The 22,827-nt window shown below is 40.6% G+C and overlaps 1 protein-coding gene across 6 annotated transcripts in view; it reads left to right on the plus strand.

The window, feature by feature from the left end:
* caskin2 (CASK interacting protein 2) overlaps positions 1-22,609 on the plus strand; it is a 116,314-nt gene extending 93,705 nt beyond the window's left edge. For all 6 annotated transcript variants that reach the window (XM_060940328.1, XM_060940324.1, XM_060940326.1 and 3 more), the window contains 10 exons: positions 4,034-4,198; positions 5,895-6,028; positions 6,289-6,361; positions 8,208-8,296; positions 13,102-13,212; positions 13,326-13,427; positions 13,540-13,678; positions 13,908-15,485; positions 15,599-15,818; positions 17,652-22,609. In XM_060940328.1, the coding sequence (XP_060796311.1) occupies positions 4,034-4,198; positions 5,895-6,028; positions 6,289-6,361; positions 8,208-8,296; positions 13,102-13,212; positions 13,326-13,427; positions 13,540-13,678; positions 13,908-15,485; positions 15,599-15,818; positions 17,652-17,748 (2,708 nt within the window). In that variant the 3' untranslated portion in view covers positions 17,749-22,609. The remainder of the gene's footprint in view (positions 1-4,033; positions 4,199-5,894; positions 6,029-6,288; positions 6,362-8,207; positions 8,297-13,101; positions 13,213-13,325; positions 13,428-13,539; positions 13,679-13,907; positions 15,486-15,598; positions 15,819-17,651) is intronic.
* Positions 22,610-22,827: the final 218 nt, after the last annotated feature.

Raw genomic sequence — 22,827 nt, forward strand, 5'->3', positions numbered from 1 at the left:
AAACAATTCGTTTACAGCTTTGTTTATTTTCAGTTAAATCGTGTCTCCTCCCTCCCTCAGTTCTCAAAGGATTTCACTTCTGATTGCTTTATTTGGAAGAACTCGACCTTCTGTACAACACTCGGTCATTGTACTGTCAATTTTTTGCGAACAAATGAGTCATTATGTCACCTTAACGCATTTCCTTCCGACTAGAATTGTATCCTCTCTCATTTATCATGTGAATTCAGTTCTGATGGATGTTTTGGGTCGATCTTCACTCGGGGAACAAAACTGAGTCCTTTGTTGATGTTCCTGTTGTGAGCAGTTAGTGGTGGAGGTCGGTCCTCTCTCTCTCACATCGTCACGTTTCAGCTCTGTTTGATGGTTTGGTCGTCAGGGTCATTTTGATGGCAGGACAGATGAGATACTACGCCCTTGATGTTCTGGTTTTATTAAAATTTGAATTCTCACTTGGATTATCAGCATCATCTACGTCTGTCTCCGTCTCATCACCTGAACTAAACATCACTCACAGCGTTCAAACACGAGCCTCGTCATCGTCTCTTCACTCCACTGATAAAATATCATTAGAGAAATCATCACTGGTTCATCTTAATTCTTTATATTTTGTTTGATATTTTAAATCCTTGCCTGCCGTCGTATGTACAGCGTGCAAGCGCTCTTCTCCGTTTTGATGATGATGTGATGGTACAGGAGCATCACAGACGTTTTGAAAGCTGGAATCTGATTACGAACTGAATTGGTTCACTTGAACTTGATCAAAATGTGACGTTGACTGTGTGAGGAAATCACACTTACTGACTCTGTACACATCATGAGCTTTGTACAATGATAGACAGGGTCATACAGGAAATAAAACAGTAAACCCCATCTTTTTGGTAAAATATATTTCTGGTTTCTTTCAAGTAGAGACTTTAAAGTATGTTTTGGGAAGAAAAAGAAATCAGTTTGGTCAAAACCGTTTTTTGTTTCTTCAGAATTCAGGCATGACAACATCTGATCGGTTTTCCCAGATTACCACACGTGTACACACACACACACACACACACACACACACACACACAGAGAGAGAGAGAGAGAGAGGCTTTAACTCTAATAGGATTAAGAAGGATATAATCAGCTGTTGGTGGAACTGAGCTGAAAAAGGCTGAGTAGAAAATTGGAGCTGAAATGAAGAGTTGTTGACATTTTGTTCTGTGTGTGTGTGTGTGTGTGTGTGTGAGGCTGATGGGCAGAGTCAGTGGTCTGTCATGTCGTACTGTCAGTATTGAGTAAGCCACTTCGTCAGTATTGCTGAACCTCAGCTTTCCTGTCTTTCTCCATCACTTCATTTGTTCCAACAAGCAGCTAAACACTAAACGCTAACCCCAAACAACACACAGTTAAAAAAAAAACCTAAACCTGAAAACTAAAAGCTATCCACGAGAAACTAAGCACTAAATTTGAACAGTAAAACTTAAAACTCGACTGCTAGACTGAAATCTAAACACTAAGCATTAAAACTAAACACGAGATTAAACTTTAAGCCCTGAACACCAAGCAGTTAGCCTTCTAAACACCAAACTGTACACCAAACACTAAAACATCAAACATGAATGACTAAAGACTAAACATGAAACACTAAACACGAAATCTGAACATTAAAACCAACTGGTCTAAAATCTAAACCCTACAAACTAAAACCTAAACACTAACACTAAACCCAGACACTAATCACTTAAAACTGAAAACCAGAAAATAAACCGTCTAAACACTAAAACTGAACATTATGCACTACAAACTAACAACTAAACACTAGACTAAACATTGAACACCAACATTAACCTTCTAAACACTAAACGCTACAGTGGTGCTTGAAAGTTTGTGAACCCTTTAGAATTTTCTATATTTCTGCATAAATATGACCTAAAACATCATCAGATTTTCACCCAAGTCCTAAAAGTAGATAAAGAGAACCCAGTTAAACAAATCAGACAAAAATATTATACATGGCCATTTATTTATTGAGGAAAATGATCCAATATTACATATCTGTGAGTGGCAAAAGTATGTGACCCTTTGCTTTCAGTATCTGGTGTGACCCCCTTGTGCAGCAATAACTGCAACTAAACGTTTGCGGTAACTGTTGATCAGTCCTGCACACCGGCTTGGAGGAATTTTAGCCCGTTCCTCCGTACAGAACAGCTTCAACTCTGGGATGTTGGTGGGTTTCCTCACATGAACTGCTCGCTTCAGGTCCTTCCACAACATTTCCATTGGATTAAGGTCAGGACTTTGACTTGGCCATTCCAAAACATTAACTTTATTCTTCTTTAACCATTCTTTGGTAGAACGACTTGTGTGCTTAGGGTCGTTGTCTTGCTGCATGACCCACCTTCTCTTGAGATTCAGTTCATGGACAGATGTCCTGACATTTTCCTTTAGAATTCACTGGTATAATTCAGAATTCATTGTTCCATCACTGATGGCAAGCCGTCCTGGTCCAGATGCAGCAAAACAGGCCCAAACCATGATACTACCACCACCATGTTTCACAGATGGGATAAGGTTCTTATGCTGGAATGCAGTGTTTTCCTTTCTCCAAACATAACGCTTCTCATTTAAACCAAAAAGTTCTATTTTGGTCTCATCCATCCACAAAGCATTTTCCCAATAGCCTTCTGGCTTGTCCACATGATCTTTAGCAAACTGTAGACGAGCAGCAATGTTCTTTTTGGAGAGCAGTGGCTTTCTCCTTGCAACCCTGCCATGCACACCATTGTTGTTCAGTGTTCTCCTGATGGTGGACTCATTAACATTAGCCAATGTGAGAGAGGCCTTCAGTTGCTTAGAAGTTACCCTGGGGTCCTTTGTGACCTCGCCGACTAGTACACGCCTTGCTCTTGGAGTGATCTTTGTTGGTCGTCCACTCCTGGGGAAGGTAACAATGGTCTTGAATTTCCTCCATTTGTACACAATCTGTCTGACTGTGGATTGGTGGAGTCCAAACTCTTTAGAGATGGTTTTGTAACCTTTTCCAGCCTGATGAGCATCAACAACGCTTTTTCTGAGGTTCTCAGAAATCTCCTTTGTTCGTGCCATGATACACTTCCACAAACATGTGTTGTGAAGATCAGACTTTGATAGATCCCTGTTCTTTAAATAAAACAGGGTGCCCACTCACACCTGATTGTCATCCCATTGATTGAAAACACCTGACTCTAATTTCACCTTCAAATTAACTGCTCATCCTAGAGGTTCACATACTTTTGCCACTCACAAATATGGAATATTGGATCATTTTCCTCAATAAATAAATGACCAAGTATAATATTTTTGTCTCATTTGTTTAACTGGGTTCTCTTTATCTACTTTTAGGACTTGTGTGTGAATCTGATGTTTTAGGTCATATTTATGCAGAAATATAGAACATTCTAACGGGTTCACAAACTGTAAACACCAAACATTAAAACACCAAACACTAATGACTGCAGACTGAACACAAAACACTAAAAGCGAAGCACTAAACAAAAAACACTGAACACTAAAAATGAAAGACTGAACGTTCCTAAGTACCAAACATTAAATACTAAACACCAAAAATGAAACACTAGAAACTGAACATCAAGCACTAAAGACCATTAGTTAAGCACTAAATACTAAAAAAGCACCAAAAAACTAAACACTAAATTAAATTCTTGTTCAACAGACATGGTGCAAAAAAATTATCAATAAACTCTTCATGTGTAGTACAAAAAACCAAACTGTAAACATCGAACACAAACAAAGGAGTACAAAATTGTAAATGTACTGTAAACTGGTGAAATTAACAATAAAAACATCCTCAACATGAAACATTGAAAACGTAACACTAAAACTAAACATCAAGTTAGCACTTAAAACTATATACTACAAATAAAAAGCTAAAATCGAAGCAGTGAAACCTGAAAACTAAACACTGAAACTAACCACTCAGGAGTAAACACTCAACCCCTTCCTCCTTGTTGAAAATCATAATTCATTACTCCATGTGTCTGAATTATGTCTGCAGGGGGCGTCCTCTCTCGCCAGGCCTCACTGCCCAGCCAAAGACATCCCACCCTCGCCAGAGCTCCGCCCCCCAGCAGCCCTCACCCTGCCCCCCACACCGACGACTCCTACACCCTGTATTCACCCACTCATCCCAACTCACCTCGCCAAAACGGCCTGACCCCAGGTAATGTGTGTTCTTCTGCTCACACACCCATTAGCATGCTTCAAAAACAATGTTCTTGTTGTAAGTTGTAAAGTTCTACACAGAACCTTCACCAAAGGGACAAAACCCCAACTCTTATAGGGTTCAAATAACCAACGCTAAACCTTCAGAGGTCTTATAGAAACATTTGCACAGAACCAAGCATTAAAAACTAAGTCAGTATAGTCTGAGAAAAAAGGGGTTCTTGAAAGGTTCTTTGGAGAATCCTTTGATCTCTAAGGGTTCTATTTGGAATGACCATTGGAGAAACCATTGTTAAGGGTTTCCACCACACTAAAGAACTAAAACTAAATCTTTAAAGATGTTTTTGAATAGTTTTGAACTAAAACCAAATTAATGAACTCAACAATATCTAATCTCGGTACACTGTTCTTCATGGGCACTCTGAAGCCCAGGGGTGTCTAGATTTAACATTTCAAGTGTGTAGTTTGAACTTCCTGATTTACAATCCCATTGTGAAGAACCTCTCAGGCCTCATCATCAGTACCTGACACTTTCCAGTCCAGTGCTGATGACCATCTACCCCACATTCCACACAATTTTACACTCCTTGTGTCTCTGGAAAGTCTTTTTTTTAACCAGCTGGTTGTCCACCGAGCCCACAGACCCCCACAGAACCCTTTAAAGTGTGTGTGTTTGCTAGGTTCTCCTCCCGACAGTCCCAGTGCCTTGTGTACTCCAGCTAGTACCAAAGAGCCAGAGGATATTTGGGTCCTCAGGAGCTCTTTCACTGGTAAGAGTCAGCCGAGTCCCCATCAGCTGTCCCATCTGTCCTCGTGTACCCCCAGCCTCTCGTCCTGTTCCTGTCACTTCCTGTCTGGCTGGTTCTCATGTTTGATGCTGGAGACCAGTGAGCACTGAGCGCTACTAACTACAGTGTACGTGATGATAAGTGTAAGGTCTTTAAGAGCAGGTCTTTAGCTCAACCAGTTACCAGACTCACCTGTAATCTTCAGCGTACTCCCCCCATCAGTTAGTTCCGTCTCTTCCTCTTCCTCTTCTCGTCCTCTATAATCACAATGTTTTGTGTATGGAGTCTCGTCCCTGCTGACTGCTGTCCCTCTTCCTTTCTATGTCTCTCTCTTTGTCCTTCCTTGTATATCTGTAACTCTGTATGTCTCTCTCTGTCTATTTGTCTCTCTGTATGTCTGTCTTTTTTGTCTCTCTGTCTGTCTGTTTGTCTCTATGTCCATCTGTGTCTCTGACTGTCTCCTCTCTTTATCTCTCTCTGTATGTATATCTGTCTCTTTATGTCTGTCTCTCTGTAGGTGTCTCTGTCTCCCTGTATGTCCCTCTCTTTCTATCTGTACATCTGTCTGTCTGTCTGTCTGTCTGTTTCTCTATATGTCCATCTGTGTCACTGTATGTCTCTGACTGTCTCTCTGCACATATGTCTTTCTCCTTCTCTCTTTATGTCTCTCTCTCGGTATGTCTATTTGTCTGTCTGTACATTTGTCTGTCTCTCTCCGTTTCTCTTTCTCTCTGTATGTATACCTGTCTCTCTACATGTCTGTCTCTCTGTATGTCTGTATGTCTCTCACTGCCTGCATCTCTCTCTGTACATTGGTGTGCCTGTCTCTCTGAATGTCTCTCTTTCTCTCTGTATGTCTGTCTATCTGTATATTTCTCTGTCTCTAATTCTCTCTCTCTCTCTCAGGAGACAGGAACAGTGTTGGGAGCGCAGGAAGTGTAGGAAGCAGTCGTAGTGCTGGCAGTGGACAGAGCACTGAGGGCAACTTTACCCACAATGCACAGCAGCAGACCAGCACCACTGCGCAAGACGTCAACAAGGTATCGTAAACGGATAAAAAATGCGTGTAATTGTTGATACGATGACGTTTTCTGTGATGAGAAGTTGAACAGTTTTGGAAGGAGTCCCCACTATCAGCACCATCAGAGGTAACTATAAACAGGTGAAGAATACGACGTGTAGATCTTTAGTACCAGGAGGAGAAGGTTCTCCTGCTTGTGGGCTCCAGTCATGCCTCTGAAAACACCCTCAGTGGATTTTTATTTTTTTTTTAAGGTTCTTAGCTGTTGTTTTTGTGCAGGTCTCGCCCTCTGGTGGTGAAGTGGTAGAACAGCATGGCCTGGCTTCTGATGTCATTAACCCTGAGCCTGCAGGTCAGTTCAGCTCTTATAATCCACTCATACGCTGAACTGTTTTTCATTTACTCAGCTTCTGTCGGTTTTAGTATTAACACTACTTTGAGTTCAAAAACAAGAGTTAAACTTGAGTGTGGGACACTGCGCAGAGGATCAACATGTATTCGCTGGCATTTCTGGAATGTGGAAGTCAAACGCAATTCATTTCCTTGCAAAAGTAATAAAAAAAGCAATAAAACGGCAGAAAGACACAGGAGTCACGTCAGATTCACAGGAGTCAGTCCTGCCTGAGCTATTCCAGGTGTCCGTGCAGTGGAGAGAGAGAGAGAGAGAGAGAGAGGAGCTGAAGGTTGTGTAGATCCTGAGATACTGATGAGAAGAAAAAGGAAGACTGAAGGATGCTGCTTGTCTGTTTTAGAGGATCTGAAGTTTAGGCATGAGATCAAGAAACGGTCCAAAATTTGGTTTATTATACAAAGGTAAGAAAATACGACAACTGAATGTCATCACGCGTGTATGATGATCAGTAGAGGACTTTTCCTCATTTGCCTCATGATCAGTGAAAGAATGTTGCGTAAAATTGGGTTTAATAGATGTAATAGGTTACCCGCTGTTTGATTTTTAACCTAGTGCTCTGGGTATAAATAAAAAAAGTCGTTGTATTTTTTCTTCTGGAGAAAGTTTTGCGACTTGCTTTGTTTTGACCACATGTTGCATTACGTTTTATCTTCTTGGATATAGATTTATTCCAAAATGTCTGTTTAACTCCAAAAGATAAACTACTACTGGTGTTTATTACATTTGAGTCAAACAGTGATAAGGGGTGTGCATATTTATCTATGCAAATTAGAGCACTGGTGTGAGCATTTCTATAATATTTATCTGTCTCTTACCTCGAGTGCAGGAATCTATCAGCACCTGACAGTGTGAGTAAAACATCAGTCAACCAGTACGAGTGCCTGATGGTTCAGAAATGCAGTGTGATTCTAAATATCTCATCTCATCTCATTATCTGTAGCCGCTTTATCCTGTTCTACAGGGTCGCGGGCGAGCTGGAGCCTATCCCAGCTGACTACGGGCGAAAGGCGGGGTACACCCTGGACAAGTCGCCAGGTCATCACAGGGCTGACACATAGACACAGACAACCATTCACACTCACATTCACACCTACGCTCAATTTAGAGTCACCAGTTAACCTAACCTGCATGTCTTTGGACTGTGGGGGAAACCGGAGCACCCGGAGGAAACCCACGCGGACACGGGGAGAACATGCAAACTCCACACAGAAAGGCCCTCGCCGGCCCCGGGGCTCGAACCCGGACCTTCTTGCTGTGAGGCGACAGCGCTAACCACTACACCACCATGCCGCCTGATTCTAAATATATTTGAGGTTATATTGGTTGCTTTTTGTAGATCTGGCAACCCTTTTGGTCATGAAATGAATGACTTAATAAGTCTACAAACCAAAAAGGAGGATTATATGTGATTGAAATGTTAACATGGTGTTGAATCTCATTGTCTGAAGGGGTCTTGGATCAAAATAGTTTTGCATTGTTGCCTTCTTTAACTGTACTGATTATATAATCGGATTGTTGGTCATGTATCATTGGGGAAATAACGACTTGTTCATGAGGAGGTGAAAAACATTCCTGTCTCGTGTGTAATCGGCTCACTGACTCGTAAATCCAGTGAAGGAATCACGTCGTAAATTAAACAAAGACTGAAGAGACACCTTTGGATTAAATCAATACGAAAAACAATCCTGAATTGTATTTGATTTTGTAGCTGTAGTAACCGTGCGTGTGTGTGTGTGTGTGTGTGTGTGTGTGTGTGTGTGTGTGTGTGTGTGTGTGATTCCTCCAGGTCGCAGGCTGGATCAGAACGGCTCCAGAGCTGGTGAACAAGCTTTCAGGCCACACGCTGTCCGTCCGGAGCAGTTACTGGAGGGCAGGGTTCGTGCTTGCAAATATTACTTGCTGTTTTCAGTCAGAATCTAATCTTCTCACATACAATGCAGTCCATTCTGAAGGTATTACCTGCACAGAGGGCCAAGAACCTTTCCTACACGGTCAGTATTGATGGAACCAATCAGGCGCCTCTCTGCTTCTGTAATGTGCAGGGATTAAACGCAGGACACAAGTGTGTAAACTCAGTGTGTCATTTATTCCGGCTAATCCAAAGATCTTTGTCATAGTCAAGGGATAAGCAAGTAGTAACAAATAATAACGAGACCATGAATGATGGCGTGGCTCACTCCGGCCCCGTCTAGTCCAGAAGGAACAATCTAAAGTGGGCCACCTTGCGCAATAAATGTTGTAAGCTATATACAGTGGCATGCAAAAGTTTGGGCACCCTTACTGAAAATGTCTGTTACTGTGAATAGTTAAGTGAGCAGAAGATGAACTGATCACCAAAAGGCATAAAGGTAAAGACATTTCAGGGTTTTCTGCAAGATTTGTGTATTATTTTTGTTTTGTACAATTGGAGAGCGAAAAAAGAAAAGGAACACCATGCGAAAGTTTGGGCACCCCAATACATTTGAGTTCTCAGGTAACTTTTACCAAGGTTCCAGACCTTAATTAGCTTATTGAGCTGTGGCTTGTTCAAATTCTTCGTTAGGAAAGGTCAGATGATGCAGATTTCAAAGCTGTATAAATTCTCTGACTCCTCAAACTTGTCCCTAAAATCAACAGCCATGGGAAACTCAGGTAGCTGTTTCCTCAGATTGTAATGCTATTAAGAAATGGCAGTTAACAGAAACAGTGGAGATCAAGGTGAGGTCTGGAAGATGAAGAAAACTTTCTGAAAGAACTGCTCGTTGGATTGCAAGAAAGGCAAATAAAAACCCCTGTTTGACTGCAAAAGACCTTCAGAAAGATTTAGCAGACCCTGGAGTGGTGGTGCGCTGTTCTACTCTGCAGCGACACCTGAACAAATATGACCTTCATGGGAGATTCATCAGAAGAAAACTGTTCCTGCATCCTAGCCATAAAATTCAGTGTCTGAAGTTTGCAAATGAACATCTAAGCAAGCCTGATGCATTTTGGAAACAAGGCCTGTGGACTGATGAAATCAAAATAGAACTTTTTGGCCACAATGTGCAAAGGTATGTTTGGAGAAAACAGGGTGCCAAATTCCAGGAAAAGAACACCTCTCCGACTCTGAAGCATGGGTGTGGATCGATCATGCTTTGGGGTTGTGTTGCAGCCAGTGGCACAGGGCACATTTCATTGGTCGAGGGAAGCATGGATTCGAATAAATACCAAACTCTGGAAGCAAACATCACACCATCTGTAAAAAAGTTGAAGTTAAAAAGAGGGCGGGTCCTACAATAAGACGATGATCCAAAACACACCTCAAAATCTACAGTGGAATACCTCAAGAGGCCCAAGCTGAAGGTTTTGCCCCGGCCCTCACAGTCCCCTGACCTAAACATCATTGAAAATCTGTGGATAGATCTCAAAAGAGCAGTGCATGCAAGACAGCCTAAGAAACTTGTAGAACTGGAAGCCTTTTGCAAGGACAAATGTGTGAAAATCCCCCAGGTAAGAACTGAAAGATTATTAGCTGGCTACAGAAAAGTGTTTACAAGCTGTGATACTTGCCAAAGGGGGTGTTACTAGGAACTAACCATGCAGGGTGCCCAAACTTTTGCTTCGGGCCCTTTTCCTGTTTTGTTATTTAGAAAATGTAAAAGATGAAAATAAAAAAAATTGTTTTTGCTTAAAATATAAAGGGAATGAGTCATCTTTAACTTTCTGCCTTTTGGAGATCATTTCATCTTCAACTTGCTTAACTGTTCACAGTAACAGCAATTTTGACTAGGGGTGCCCAAACTTTTGCATACCACTGTATACTACTGTATATACTATATACTGTACAAGCTATATATAGAAGCGATATCCACCCTAGGAATCCCGACCTATTTACGAGAAAGAATCCAAAGCAGGGAGGAATTGACTGAGAAGAAGTGATTTGTGTGGAAACTGCTCGTTAGGGATTGATTGATTACTCCATATCTTTATTATTAATTGCAATTATGCAAATTTGGGTAGAAGCCATATGCACTCCAGGCAGACCCACTTTCCTGCCAAAAAGAATAAAATCGGTGAAGACTTGAGAGAGAAGAAGCGATTTTTGTGAAATGTGGACGACGCCAGACGGACAATGCATGATGGAATAAACTCATCACCTGTCGGCCGGATGAGCTAATAATGTGTAACTCAAAAACACAAGAAAGGTCAAACCCAGAAAACACTGAATCAAAGAACAAGGCCTGGGAAGGTGAAAAAATGTTTACAATGAATGCAACAAGAATTGACTCGGAACAGGTGCACACGTTCGGTAACAGAGCGATGAAGAGACCTCGGTGAAGACACGACCAAAACACAGGACTGTGGCAAAGTAAAGAAAACACACACGGAGAGAATGAAAAACAAAAAGCGGTGCTTTTTTTGTGCTGGGAAGCATGCTGCATGCGGAGAGGAAGAGTTCAGAACAGCATCGGAGAGATTTTACAATGTTTTTAGTCTGAATGGTAAAATGGTGGCCAAAGTTATTCAGTTTATCCTTTTAATATCGGCCAAATGCAATTACAAAACTTGTTAACGTTGCAGTTAATAATGTTCAGTTGTAACAAAAAAGTAAAATAAATAAATAAAAAATCCCGTGGCAGCAGATTTCTCTGCTGTAGGTTCGGCATCGTTGTTTTGCTTGTGCTTCTGTATTTGTCTCTTCAACCCCTGCAGAACCTTCAGTGATCACATTGTGAAGGTTCTAGTTTTTATAGTAGGTTATAATAGGGTGTAGTCATGATTACTTCAGAATGGACACACACACGATATTGCAAAAATTGCAAGTTAATTTTTTTAACTTGTACAAATATTCCACTATAAGAATATAAGAAGTCTATATGAATAGAAGTCTATATGAATAGAAGTCTATATGAATAGAAGTCTATATGAATAGACTGGCTATAAGCCGTTTACACAGCCCTGTTAAAATTATAGGTTTTTGTCAGATTTTGTTCCACCTTTACTGTTATATAGCAGCCAACAAAATTAAAGCAAAAAACAAATAAAAACATTTTAACAGAAAAATAAATAAAGACCTTATAGTAAACTGGTTGTGTGGGCACACCCTTTTATAATGGGGCATGCGACTGTGCTCAGAATTAACCAATCACATTCACACTCATCAAAAAGACTCATGATTAAGATCAGATGTTTCTGGAGGATTTTCTTGACATCTTGGTTTCATCAGGCTGCTAAAGCCATGGTCTGCAAAGAGCTTACAAAGCATGTACAGGATCTCATTGTCTAAAAAGTGTTGGTCTGAAGAGGAGTACAAAAGAATTTCCAAAACTTTAGATACATCATGGAACATGGCGAAGACCTTCATCAGCAAGTGGAGAAAATGGGGCACCAGAGTGACATTATCTAGAACAGGATGTCCCTCCAAAATCCACAAAAGGACGAGAAGAAAGCTCATCAAGGAGGCTTCCAAGAGACCGGTCACTCCCTGGATGTGACAACAATCTCTCTCATTCTTTACATGTCTGGGCTGTGAGGTAGGATGGCTCGACGGAAGCCTCTTCTCAAAAAAAAAAAAAAATCCAAGCCTGCCTAAACTTTGCCAAAAACATGTGGCAAAATTTCTGATGGTCTGAATTTATCAGGTATAATCTTAAACTAGATAGTGACTGTGACGAAAGTCAGAGTAATTTGTGCTAGCTGTTACAAACCAAGACGTCTGGTCACCGTAACCTATAGATCTGGAACGGTAAGAGATAGAGAATGACACTTAGTGAGGAAAAGTTGCACCTTGTCGCCCTGAAAAAAAAACTGATTGAAAAAATCATGAAAATTGACAGAGTTATAAGTGATTGAAAAAAATCCCATTTTTCATGGATCATTCCGGCTCAGTGATCCAGATCGGCACCAAAAGTCATAGCAACATAATTCAGCCCAGAGGTATTCTTCATATGAAATTTGGTGACGATTGGTTGAAAACCGAGGGAGAAATAGCGTCCTAAAAACATTAGGAGAATAATAGTAAGAAGAAGAAATAATGTAAAAAAGGGCCTGAGCGAGCATAACAATTTGTGACCGTGTTGTTGGCGCAAATTAAATTTCTTTTGACACAAAAACAAAACAGTTTATTAACTAAGAACACTATACTCACAGAGAAGCATGGTGGTGGCAGCATCATGTAATGGGGCTGCTTCTCTTCAGCTGGGACTGGGCCTCTATTCAAGATAGAAGGGATCATGGATTACTTTCTGTTTTGGCACAAAGTGTGCCTTTTTTGACCTCTCATGATAAAGAAAAATTTCACCTTCCAGCATGATATTGACCCAAAGCACAAATCTGAGCCAACAAAGGAATGACTTCAGAAGAAGCAAATCAACGTTTTGGAATGGCCCAATCAGAGGCCAGATCCAAATCCTTTAGAAAACTGGTGGGAAAACTAGAAAATCCTTGTGCGTAGGAGATCATCTTGCAGTTGTATAGATCTGGAGCGTTTCTGCATGGAAGAGTGAAATACAATTGCCAAATGAAGATGTGTTAACTTGGTAGGATCTTACTCAAAAAGACCGAGTGCTGTTTTACAAACAAGCGTTGCTTTAAAAACAAGTATTAATTAACGGGTGTACCCACTTAAGCAGCCAGATTATTGTCGACTTTTTATTCCCACTGGATGTACGTATAGCTGCAGGGCTGCTTCTCTGATGGAGTAATGTGTCTTTATCCCTCAGGATGCCGAGGCCATCTTCCAGTGGCTGCGTGATTTTCATCTGGAGCAATACACTACAAACTTCCTCACAGCTGGTTATGATGTACCTACCATAAGCAGGATGACTCCTGAGGTGACCAGTCTTTACCATATCGTCATTTAATTACCCCCTTAATGTCTGGATCTGCTTTACCTCGGTACCACAAATCTTACCATTTATTTTTTATATTCATGCTATTGATCCAGGATCTCACAGCCATTGGTGTGACGAAGCCAGGTCATCGCAAGAAGATCTCCACTGAGATCAACAAACTGAACATCCCAGAGTGGCTACCGGACTACATTCCAGTAAGGTTTTTAATAGTTGGCCTTAAAAGCTTTCATTATATCCATTCAGATATGAAACACATCTTTTTAATAGAATACCAAGAGTTTATTTATGGATAACTCTGTGTTTCAGGCTGATATTGGTGAATGGCTTGGTACCATTGGACTCGCTCAGTACCAGAAAAGGCTAGCAGAGAATGGCTATGACTCCATTAACATTGTGCGAGACATTACGTGGGAGGACCTGCAGGAAATTGGCATCAATAAACTGGGTATGAGGAGTCTAAAATTAGGAATACCAGTACTGATACCGATACTGGTATTGGTTATTGGTCAGGTACAGATAACATCTGATATTGTAAGCCTAGTGTACTTTGGTACACTAATGAGAAGATCTTCTAGTACTTGGTCTAAAACAATGGTAGTCATACATCCATAGTTAAAATCACTGACTATACCTTTGTGTACTTTGTTAAAATGTGTGGTTTGGATGCCCCATAGGCCACCAGAAAAAGATGATGCTTGCAGTAAAGAAACTTTGTGATGTGCAAAAGGCTTTGAGGAACCAAGCAGAGGGGAATGGGACACTGCAGAGAAGGAGACACCCTCCCACCCTGGAGCTGGTTGCTATTGAGTCGGCCGATAATACTGACGACCCTTCCTCACCACTCTCGCCCAAGATGCTCACCTTCCAGGATAGTGAGTTAAGCACTGAGCTGCAGAATGCTATGATTCAGAGTGGCAGTGGTGGCTGCCAGGAAGGGTTTGGTGCTGTGCTAAGTGGAAAAGCGACCGTGTCTCTGAGTCAAGAGAGTATCAGTGCACGCTCACGGGGCACTGGGCACTCGCAGGAATGGCCTTTGGCTTCTGTGACTTCTAACAGTCACTCAAATGAGAGTTTGGGCAGTTCAGACTGCAGTGCCCTCAAGGATTGCCCAGTTCTGCCTGCCAAGGTGGCACCACCATTACCTCTAAAGAAGCAGCAGTCCACACGTGGCAGCACACCAATCACACCAAGCAAAACGGCTCGGTTAGCCTACCCTGCTGCCCAGTCCAGCCCTGGGATCTCTGCAAAACCTGATGGTTCGTCCATCCAGAGAGGATTTAGCTACCTCCAAAATGCCAATTCAGATCAGACTTGCAAAGCTCAATCCAGACCCAGTGGTGAAAACCACCATCCAAAGAAGCGCACCCAAAGCCTGTCACGGTATGCCGTCTCTGATGGGGAAGAAGAAACCGAAACCCCAGTATTACCATCCAACTTGGTCTCGTATGCTACACTCACACGCAAGCCTGGCCGTGGTCAAACAATTGCTGCTGCCAATGACCGGCAGGTGGGTCGGACTCAATCCTTTATGATACGTGCCAAGAGGAAGGGGCCACCCCCACCTCCTCCCAAGCGGCTGAGCTCTGCCTCGAGTGCAGGAAATAGTGGTGGGGTGGAAGTTGAGAGTGCTGGGAGTGTTCGAATCATTGCAGCCAGACTGGAAAATAGTGGAGAAGGCCTCCCTAAGACCCCCAGCAGCCCCTCGTTCAAATCTCCCTCATTGGTAACCCAATCTAAAACTATAAGCATTCAGAGAGAGGCAACCAGTGAGGTATCTCTATGTCAAACTGGTCATGTAGAGTTCAGTGGAGTAAAATCTGAGGAGCAAGTCATGAAGCTTCAGTCAAGACAAGAGCATACTCCTTCCACGTCCCTTCAGGGAACTTTGTGTGAAAGCATTCCATTTGCTGAAGAGGGCAAAGGGACCATAAAGCAGCGGCCAAGAATTGAAGTGGCTAAAATGGACACTGAAATCAGCTTCCATCCACTGAAACCTGCTCAGCTGCCTAACTCATCCTTAAAATTACCGGAGTTCAATCTGAAAGAGTCAGACACTGTCAAGAGGAGGCACAAACCCAGAGAAAAAGAACTTCAGATGACCAGTCAGGACACACTCCCAGGGAGGGAGAGTTCCCCAGAGGCTGACAAGATCTCATTCTGCATGCCAAATGGTGGATCAATCAGGAATCTCTCGCCACAGAAACCTCCGATGCCCTGCAAACCAACACGAAATTCTGCTGCAGCCCCATTGGGTAAGACACCTTTGCATCAGAACTGTATTCTATAACCCCTAATTAGGAATTCAGTGCAGTATTTGCTAATTTTGCTCATTAATCTTAATTAAATGTCTGTATCCATCTGATAGTAAAAGGTGGACCTCCTCATATTGTGCAAACCAGCATGGGGCAGGACATTGCCTTCACTGTCTCCTCTCCAATACAAAGAGAGTGTCCGACTATCAGTGGACTCCAGGACCAAAAGCAAGAAGAGATTGTCCAAAAACAAATAGAGCAGACCAGCAGTTCCCTGGTGGCAGCCCTTGAAGTGGTGGAGAGAAATTTAGCTCAGAAGGATCAGACTGACAGGTAGTAGATATTTTAATTGCCATTCAATATGATGCCGAGTTGTAAGATGTGTAATTATTACTCAAATTACTTAGTGTGACCAGTCTATAATGATCCATGATCATAATGATAATGACGATAAGCATGATGATGATGATGATCCATGGTAGTGACCAATCCATAATGATCTCAAGAGACCAAGGTCAAAACTTGAAAACTGAGTATCAAACACAATGAGGTAGTGAACTAGGTAGCTAGGATGCTAAGAACAAATTGGAACAAAAGAAATATAAGCTATATACTTACTGAAATAGCAGTCAGAACTTTGGACAACTAGGAACAAAGAACTCTAGAGCTGTGGACAAATAAAGTAGGAATCATTACATTAATGGCATTTAGCAGATGCTCTTATACAGAGTGACGTACAACATACCCAGAACAGCCTGGGTGCCTTACTCAAGGACACTTCAGCCATTCCTGCTGGTCCAGGGAATTGAACCAGTGACCTTTTGGTCCCAAAGCTGCTTCTCTAAGCTTTAGGCCATGGTTTCCATGGAATCAAGATATAGAACTGAATCAGCTCTGTAACTAAAAAACGAGAGACATTAAACAGGATGCTGATAAACATAGGAGTAGAAGTACAGAGAACAATAGAGGTCTATAGAGACACAGAGTAAACTCTAGAGCCAAACTTCTATCAATGTACTGGACCATTGACTGAATGTTTCAAGTAATGAACTAAAGTTTGCTCAGAAAGAATGTTAAATAATATAAGACATGGGGCGGCACGGTGGTGTAGTGGTTAGCGCTGTCGCCTCACAGCAAGAAGGTCCAGGTTCGAGCCCCGTGGCCGGCGAGGGCCTTTCTGTGTGGAGTTTGCATGTTCTCCCCGTGTCTGCGTGGGTTTCCTCCGGGTGCTCCGGTTTCCCCCACAGTCCAAAGACATGCAGGTTAGGTTAACTGGTGACTCTAAATTGAGCGTAGGTGTGAATGTGAGTGTGAATGGTTGTCTGTGTCTATGTGTCAGCCCTGTGATGACCTGGCGACTTGTCCAGGGTGTACCCCACCTTTCACCCGTAGTCAGCTGGGATAGGATCCAGCTCGCCTGCGACCCTGTAGAACAGGATAAAGCGGCTAGAGATAATGAGATGAGATGAATATAAGACATGGTATGAATATACAAAAGTTTGGACACACTAGATTACATCTTATTCTATCCACATTCACTGGATATGAGCAGTCGTGCGCTCTGATTGGCTGCTCTACTACTAGGATATCAGCTCATATACCTTGAGTAGAGAAAAACAAAATGGCGGAGCGCGTTACTGAACCAACCGAGGACGAAATAAAAACTCTACTCAGGAAACAAAACCCAAAAAAATACAACAAAGCAACAAAATATGGAATAAAAGTATTTGATGGTAAGGACGTATTTTTTTTTATTTTTCAAGAATTATTATTATCGCATTTTTCACAAATTCTTCCTGTGATTTTGTCGGTTTGTTTACATTCTAAGCGGAAATGATTTTGTCAGACGTTTTGTACAAAGTTTTTAATTTATCGAATTTGCAAAAAAAAAAGCTCTATTTCTCAAAATCCAGTGAATGTGGATAGAATAAAACAGTTATTCCACTCAATCTCATCGTACATAGATTATAAACAACTTGGTGCTACGCGCCTCGTCGCTCATGTATGACTCGATTTCATGGAATAACTGTTAAATAGTAGTACTATAGTAGCACAAATTGATTTTTACATACAGTACAAACCCAGCTGCTTAAATATATTCATGAATAAATATGGCATGTATGTATGACTCTGATCTTGTTCATGTTTTTTTTTTTCTGGTCCCAGTGGAGTTTACACTGTGAGGTCAGCGGGTAACATTCTGGATGACATCGGGAACATGTTCGATGATTTGGCTGACCAGCTGGATGCCATGTTGGATTAACCCACCAATTCTTTCATATTGTACTGTTTATGTACCATTTTCGGGGGGACGGCGAGTCCTTTTGGCACGCTGTAAGAGGATCCGATCTCTATAAAATCTCCAGGTTCCTTCAATTACTGCTTCTGAGTTATGCTTTCCTTCTGGATGGCCAATAAATCACTGGATTCAAGATGCCATGTGGCTATAGACTGTGGATATGCAATCGTAGAAGTAAGAAAGAAACGAGACACCCATCAGAGGTGCGATTATTTGCCGTGTTGGCTCACTCAGACAGGGTGTGGTCATTTTGCTCCTGCCAGGACTTTATAGCACTTGATGTTTACTGTGTCCCAGATTTGTGAGGAGAAAGATTTTAATTTCCTGTTGCACACGGCACAGGTAAGAAGCTAGTGTCGCATTTCTGCTTTATTCAGGCCCTATACTGTATAACGGCATGATAACTGCTATTTTCCTGTGTGTCTAAAGTTTGCCAGAGTCGTCTTTGATGAAAGTTACATATTTTCCAGACAATAATTTGCTTCAGAATACTACCATCCCTACAAACACATTCTTTCTCGAATACTCTTCTCACTGTTATGTTGGTGGTAAACTGAAGGCAGTGTCGCTTCCGGTAACCAGCCTTAACTGCTGTAAAAACACTAACAAATGCCTGAACTCCTGTAACTGCCCCCCAAAAACCCCGTGCCTTCCATAAATACAGTACAAATTGTCACACTGCTGTCATTGCTAGAGTAGCGTGCCCACTGTAAAAACACTAAGAAATGGCCAAACTATCATAATTGTTGGATTTGCATTTATATTTACCACAGAAACCCTAAAGTAATGTATTACTCCAACAGGAAACACTTTAACAACAGGGCAAATCATTATACTTGCTGGCTTACTTTGCCTGCCATAAAAACGTACACAACCCCCCCCAGCCAAACTACTATAATGACTGAATTATCATGCCTTAAAATAAGGTCGCACACACACAGCGCGGAAAAAAACCTGTCACAAAAGAGCAAAGCATCGTCAAGACAAGTTTCAAGTCAAGTCAGGTTTATTTGTATAGCGCTTTTAACAATAGACATTGTCGCAAAGCAGCCTTACAGAATTTTAATGACTTTAAACATTAACTAATTTTATCCCTAATCTATCACCCCACTGTCACTTCCAACGGTTAATGGGGATATTGGGGGGAAAAAAGAAAGCCAAACTACTATAAGTGCTGGAGTATTTTGCCTACCATAAAACCATAAATACCTTTTTGCCAAACTGCTAGAGCAGCCGTTATAAACACTAACAAATGGTCTGTGTTTTAACTGATGGAGTCGCATATCTTACCATAAAAACACTACAAAATGGGAAACCATAATTTCTACAGTAGCGTGCTCACTGCATGGGCAAACAACTTTAACCGCTACCATCAGAATAATAACAAATGCCTAAACTACTACGTTACTGCTATCAGAGTAGGCCTGTCATAAAAACCCCAGCAAAATGGACAAACTACTACCATTGCTAGAAAAGCATGCCTACTGTAAAAACACTACAACATGGGTAAACTATAAGTGCATTAAGTACAGTGCATACCTCCGCCAAGCCACATATCTGGATTTGCATCAAAACCTGATCTATCGTTCCTTGCCCCATGGCTCACCTTTCCTCAAAATTTCATCAAAATCCATTCACTACTTTTTGAGTTGCATCGGGAACAGCCAAACAAACGGCAGCGAAAACATAACCTTCTCCAACAACCTTGGTGGAGGTAATAATTGTAAGTGCTAAAATAAACATGTACCATAAGAAAACTAAAAAATGGCCAAATTACTCTAACTGCTATCATAGTACATCGATGATAAAAAGACACCATGAACTCCAGTCCAACATAGTGTTGGAGTTGCATGCGTACTTTAAAAACAATACAAATGGGAAAACTACCATAATTGCACTGAGAAATGGGCCAATGACGGTAATTTAAATAAAATAGAAAGCCTGCCTTAAAAACCCATGTTAATTAAGATGATGCAGAATTGATACATGTCAATTTGCTCAACCTGTTCGGGGCAAATATTTAACAGTTTTTCCACGAAAGCGAGTCGTACATGAGCTGAGAGCTGACGAGGCGCGTAGCACGGAGTCGTCTATAATCCACGTACAACGAGATTGAGTGGAATAACTGTTTTATTCTCTCCACATTTACTGGATTTTGAGAAACAGAGCATTTTTATTTTTTGCAAATTCGATAAATAACAACTTTATGCAAATTGTCCGACAAAATCATTTCTGCTTAAAATATAAACAAACCGGCGAAATGACAGGAGCGATTTGTGAAAAATGCGATAATAATTATTGAAAAAAAGATATGTTCTTACCATCAAATACTTTTATTCCTTAATTTGTTGCCCTTTTTTTTGTATTTTTTTGGGGTTTTGTTTTCGAGTGGAGTTTTTATTTCGTCCTTGGTTGGTTCAGCAACACGCTCCGCCATTTTGTTTTTCTTTACTCACGGTATATGAGCTGATATCCGAGCAGTACAGTAGCCAGTCAGAGCGTATGATTGCTCATATCCAGTGAATGTGGATAGAATAAAGAAAGTGTTTTATTCTTTAAAAGATATTAAGTACCAAAGCCCAGGATATGATAAAATATGAGTAATGATCCATAAGTGCTGAGATTTCTAATAGCACATAAACTCTACGGACCAAATTTGTCAAACACTGACTGCAGAATTAGGACCAATGCTTTATTTGCACTTAATATGAAGCAAGACATTATATAGCATACATGATACCTTATAATGCTAACAGTTGATTGATAACAATTGACAACAGACTGATTTAAAAAAAAAAAAAAATATATATATATATATATATATATATATATATATATATATTAAAGAACAACACAGCTATCAGTTTTAAGTTACTTTTAATGTTGTGGAATGTCCACGGAGCAAGTTAGTATCACTTAACATTATAGGAGCTATAAACGGTAATCCCCTAAGCAGCCTCACTTTTTCTCTCTCGGAGTTAATAAAATGCAAACATGCATGCTGTCATGTTACTAAGAAACCGGAAAGCACAAACTCCTCCGTCCTGAAGACTTTCCAGTGGCGGAAAACGTACCGACTTCTGTAAATCGCTGACGCTCTGGTCTCCTTCCATGAAGGTTCCATAAAATGTCTCTTAACACAAACATCACCACATCAACAGCTATTCATTTTTCTTTGTTGAACATGTTTTATTAATTTCTTTTATGATTAGCCTTAGATCATGTCGAGCGTCTGCCATTCAAGGCCCTGTGAATGAGTTGTTACTATAGAAACGATTGTATTAAAACCAGCGCTTTAATAAAACTAGCACTCTGTCATTTATGTTACAGTTTTATAAAGTGTAAAGCACGTCACTGCACCCATCCACAAACATTTACACACGTTTATCCTGGCCATTATATGGTATTATGTATGCTATATAACATAACATTGTATAAATGTGTTTATAATAGATAATGAAGACATGATTCATCGTAAATGTTGCCCTACTGTCTATATTAAAAATTATTGTAAATAAAAACAAGCAACAAACAACACATTATTGCAGACACAGCCAATGACCCTCAGATACCTAATATGCATTGTTAATAGTGTTAATAATGAAGTCATAGTTTTTTTTTATAGCAAAGAAAGTATTGATAGCATTGAATGCATGTATAGTGTGTGTTTGTGTCCTTCAGTCCTAATGCTGATAAAAGGGAGATTTCACTTGTCGTTTGCTCGAACGTTAATTCATACAGGGCCATGTTCAGAGTTTTTGTTATTATAATGCCTGCCATTTTCTTATTTATATATTATATCATTTTTTTGTTTTTTACTTTTCCATTGATAAGTTCTCTTACATTGATTTTCCATTGTATTGTATTATGTTTGTCGGGGAGGGGGATATTTTCTTCTAGTCAGCATTTTCTAGTCCTGGTTTTTTTATTATTATTATTTTTTAATAATGAGGTTTCAGGGAAAGAGCTTCCGTTTAATTACTCTGGTCTAGAGGCTACACTCTCAGAAAATAAAGTGCATTATTGTACCTTTAGGGATCTCCCAAGCTCGTCACTGCATCAGTACCCTCTAAGGTATTTATTTGTACCCTTTATATACTGCTTGGGAACATATATGGACCTTTTTGGCCCTAAAAAGGAACCCATAGTTACCTTGAGGTCCAATAATGAACCCTAGGGAGTATATTAGTGTAGCTTGTACCTTGCGGGACAGAAATGGACTCCTACTGTCCCCCTGTTTCTTTCTAACAGTATATAGACAAACCCTGTCATGGACACTTCAGAAAAATCTGGCAAGCTCCGAGGCCTCACCTACACGCAGGTGCTTTCCGTAAATGGTGAACCCAGAAAATCAACTTGCACAAGTGTGTAATCCGACTCTGAATACCAGGAATGTTCGATGTGTAAATACTGACGTAACTTTTTCAACATTAGTCACCAACTCTGAATACGGCCCATAATTATGAAACGTGATCATATCCACAGAACCACTTTTGCTCAAAACAACAACGTACTAAACACAGCTGAACCAAAAAGAGGTAATTTGAATTTCAACACACTAAAGTGATGATCAAATACAGTATGCTTATAAATTTTATTTTGCTACTCTTGTTGTCTTTGCACTGTATATTTACTGTATGCACTATACTGTATTTATTCTATATTTTATTTTCGATGGTTGTATTCTCTGCATGTACAATACAAGCTAGCTTACCAATACCAGACTGAAAAAAGAAAAGATTTTTGTTATATTTGTGTAATGTTTTGATAACTTGCTCGGCCCAGCAGAGCCTGACTGCAAGAGGAATAAAGCTTCCGAAACTTGCATGTTTTTATGTCTAAGAATGTCAGTGGCTATAGATTTTCTACATCATTTACATTTTTAATCAGATTTACAAAAGCAGCCACTCAGTTGATGTTTTAGCATACGGTTAGCGTATAAATACTGTATAGTACACTGTAAATGTTTTGAGTCAACTTCAAAATTATTGGCACCCACCAGTTCTTATAAGGAGGATTTATTTTAGATGGAAATGAAATACT

Source organism: Neoarius graeffei, chromosome 14 (genome assembly GCF_027579695.1).
Source record: "Neoarius graeffei isolate fNeoGra1 chromosome 14, fNeoGra1.pri, whole genome shotgun sequence".
NCBI classification, from domain to species: domain Eukaryota; kingdom Metazoa; phylum Chordata; class Actinopteri; order Siluriformes; family Ariidae; genus Neoarius; species Neoarius graeffei.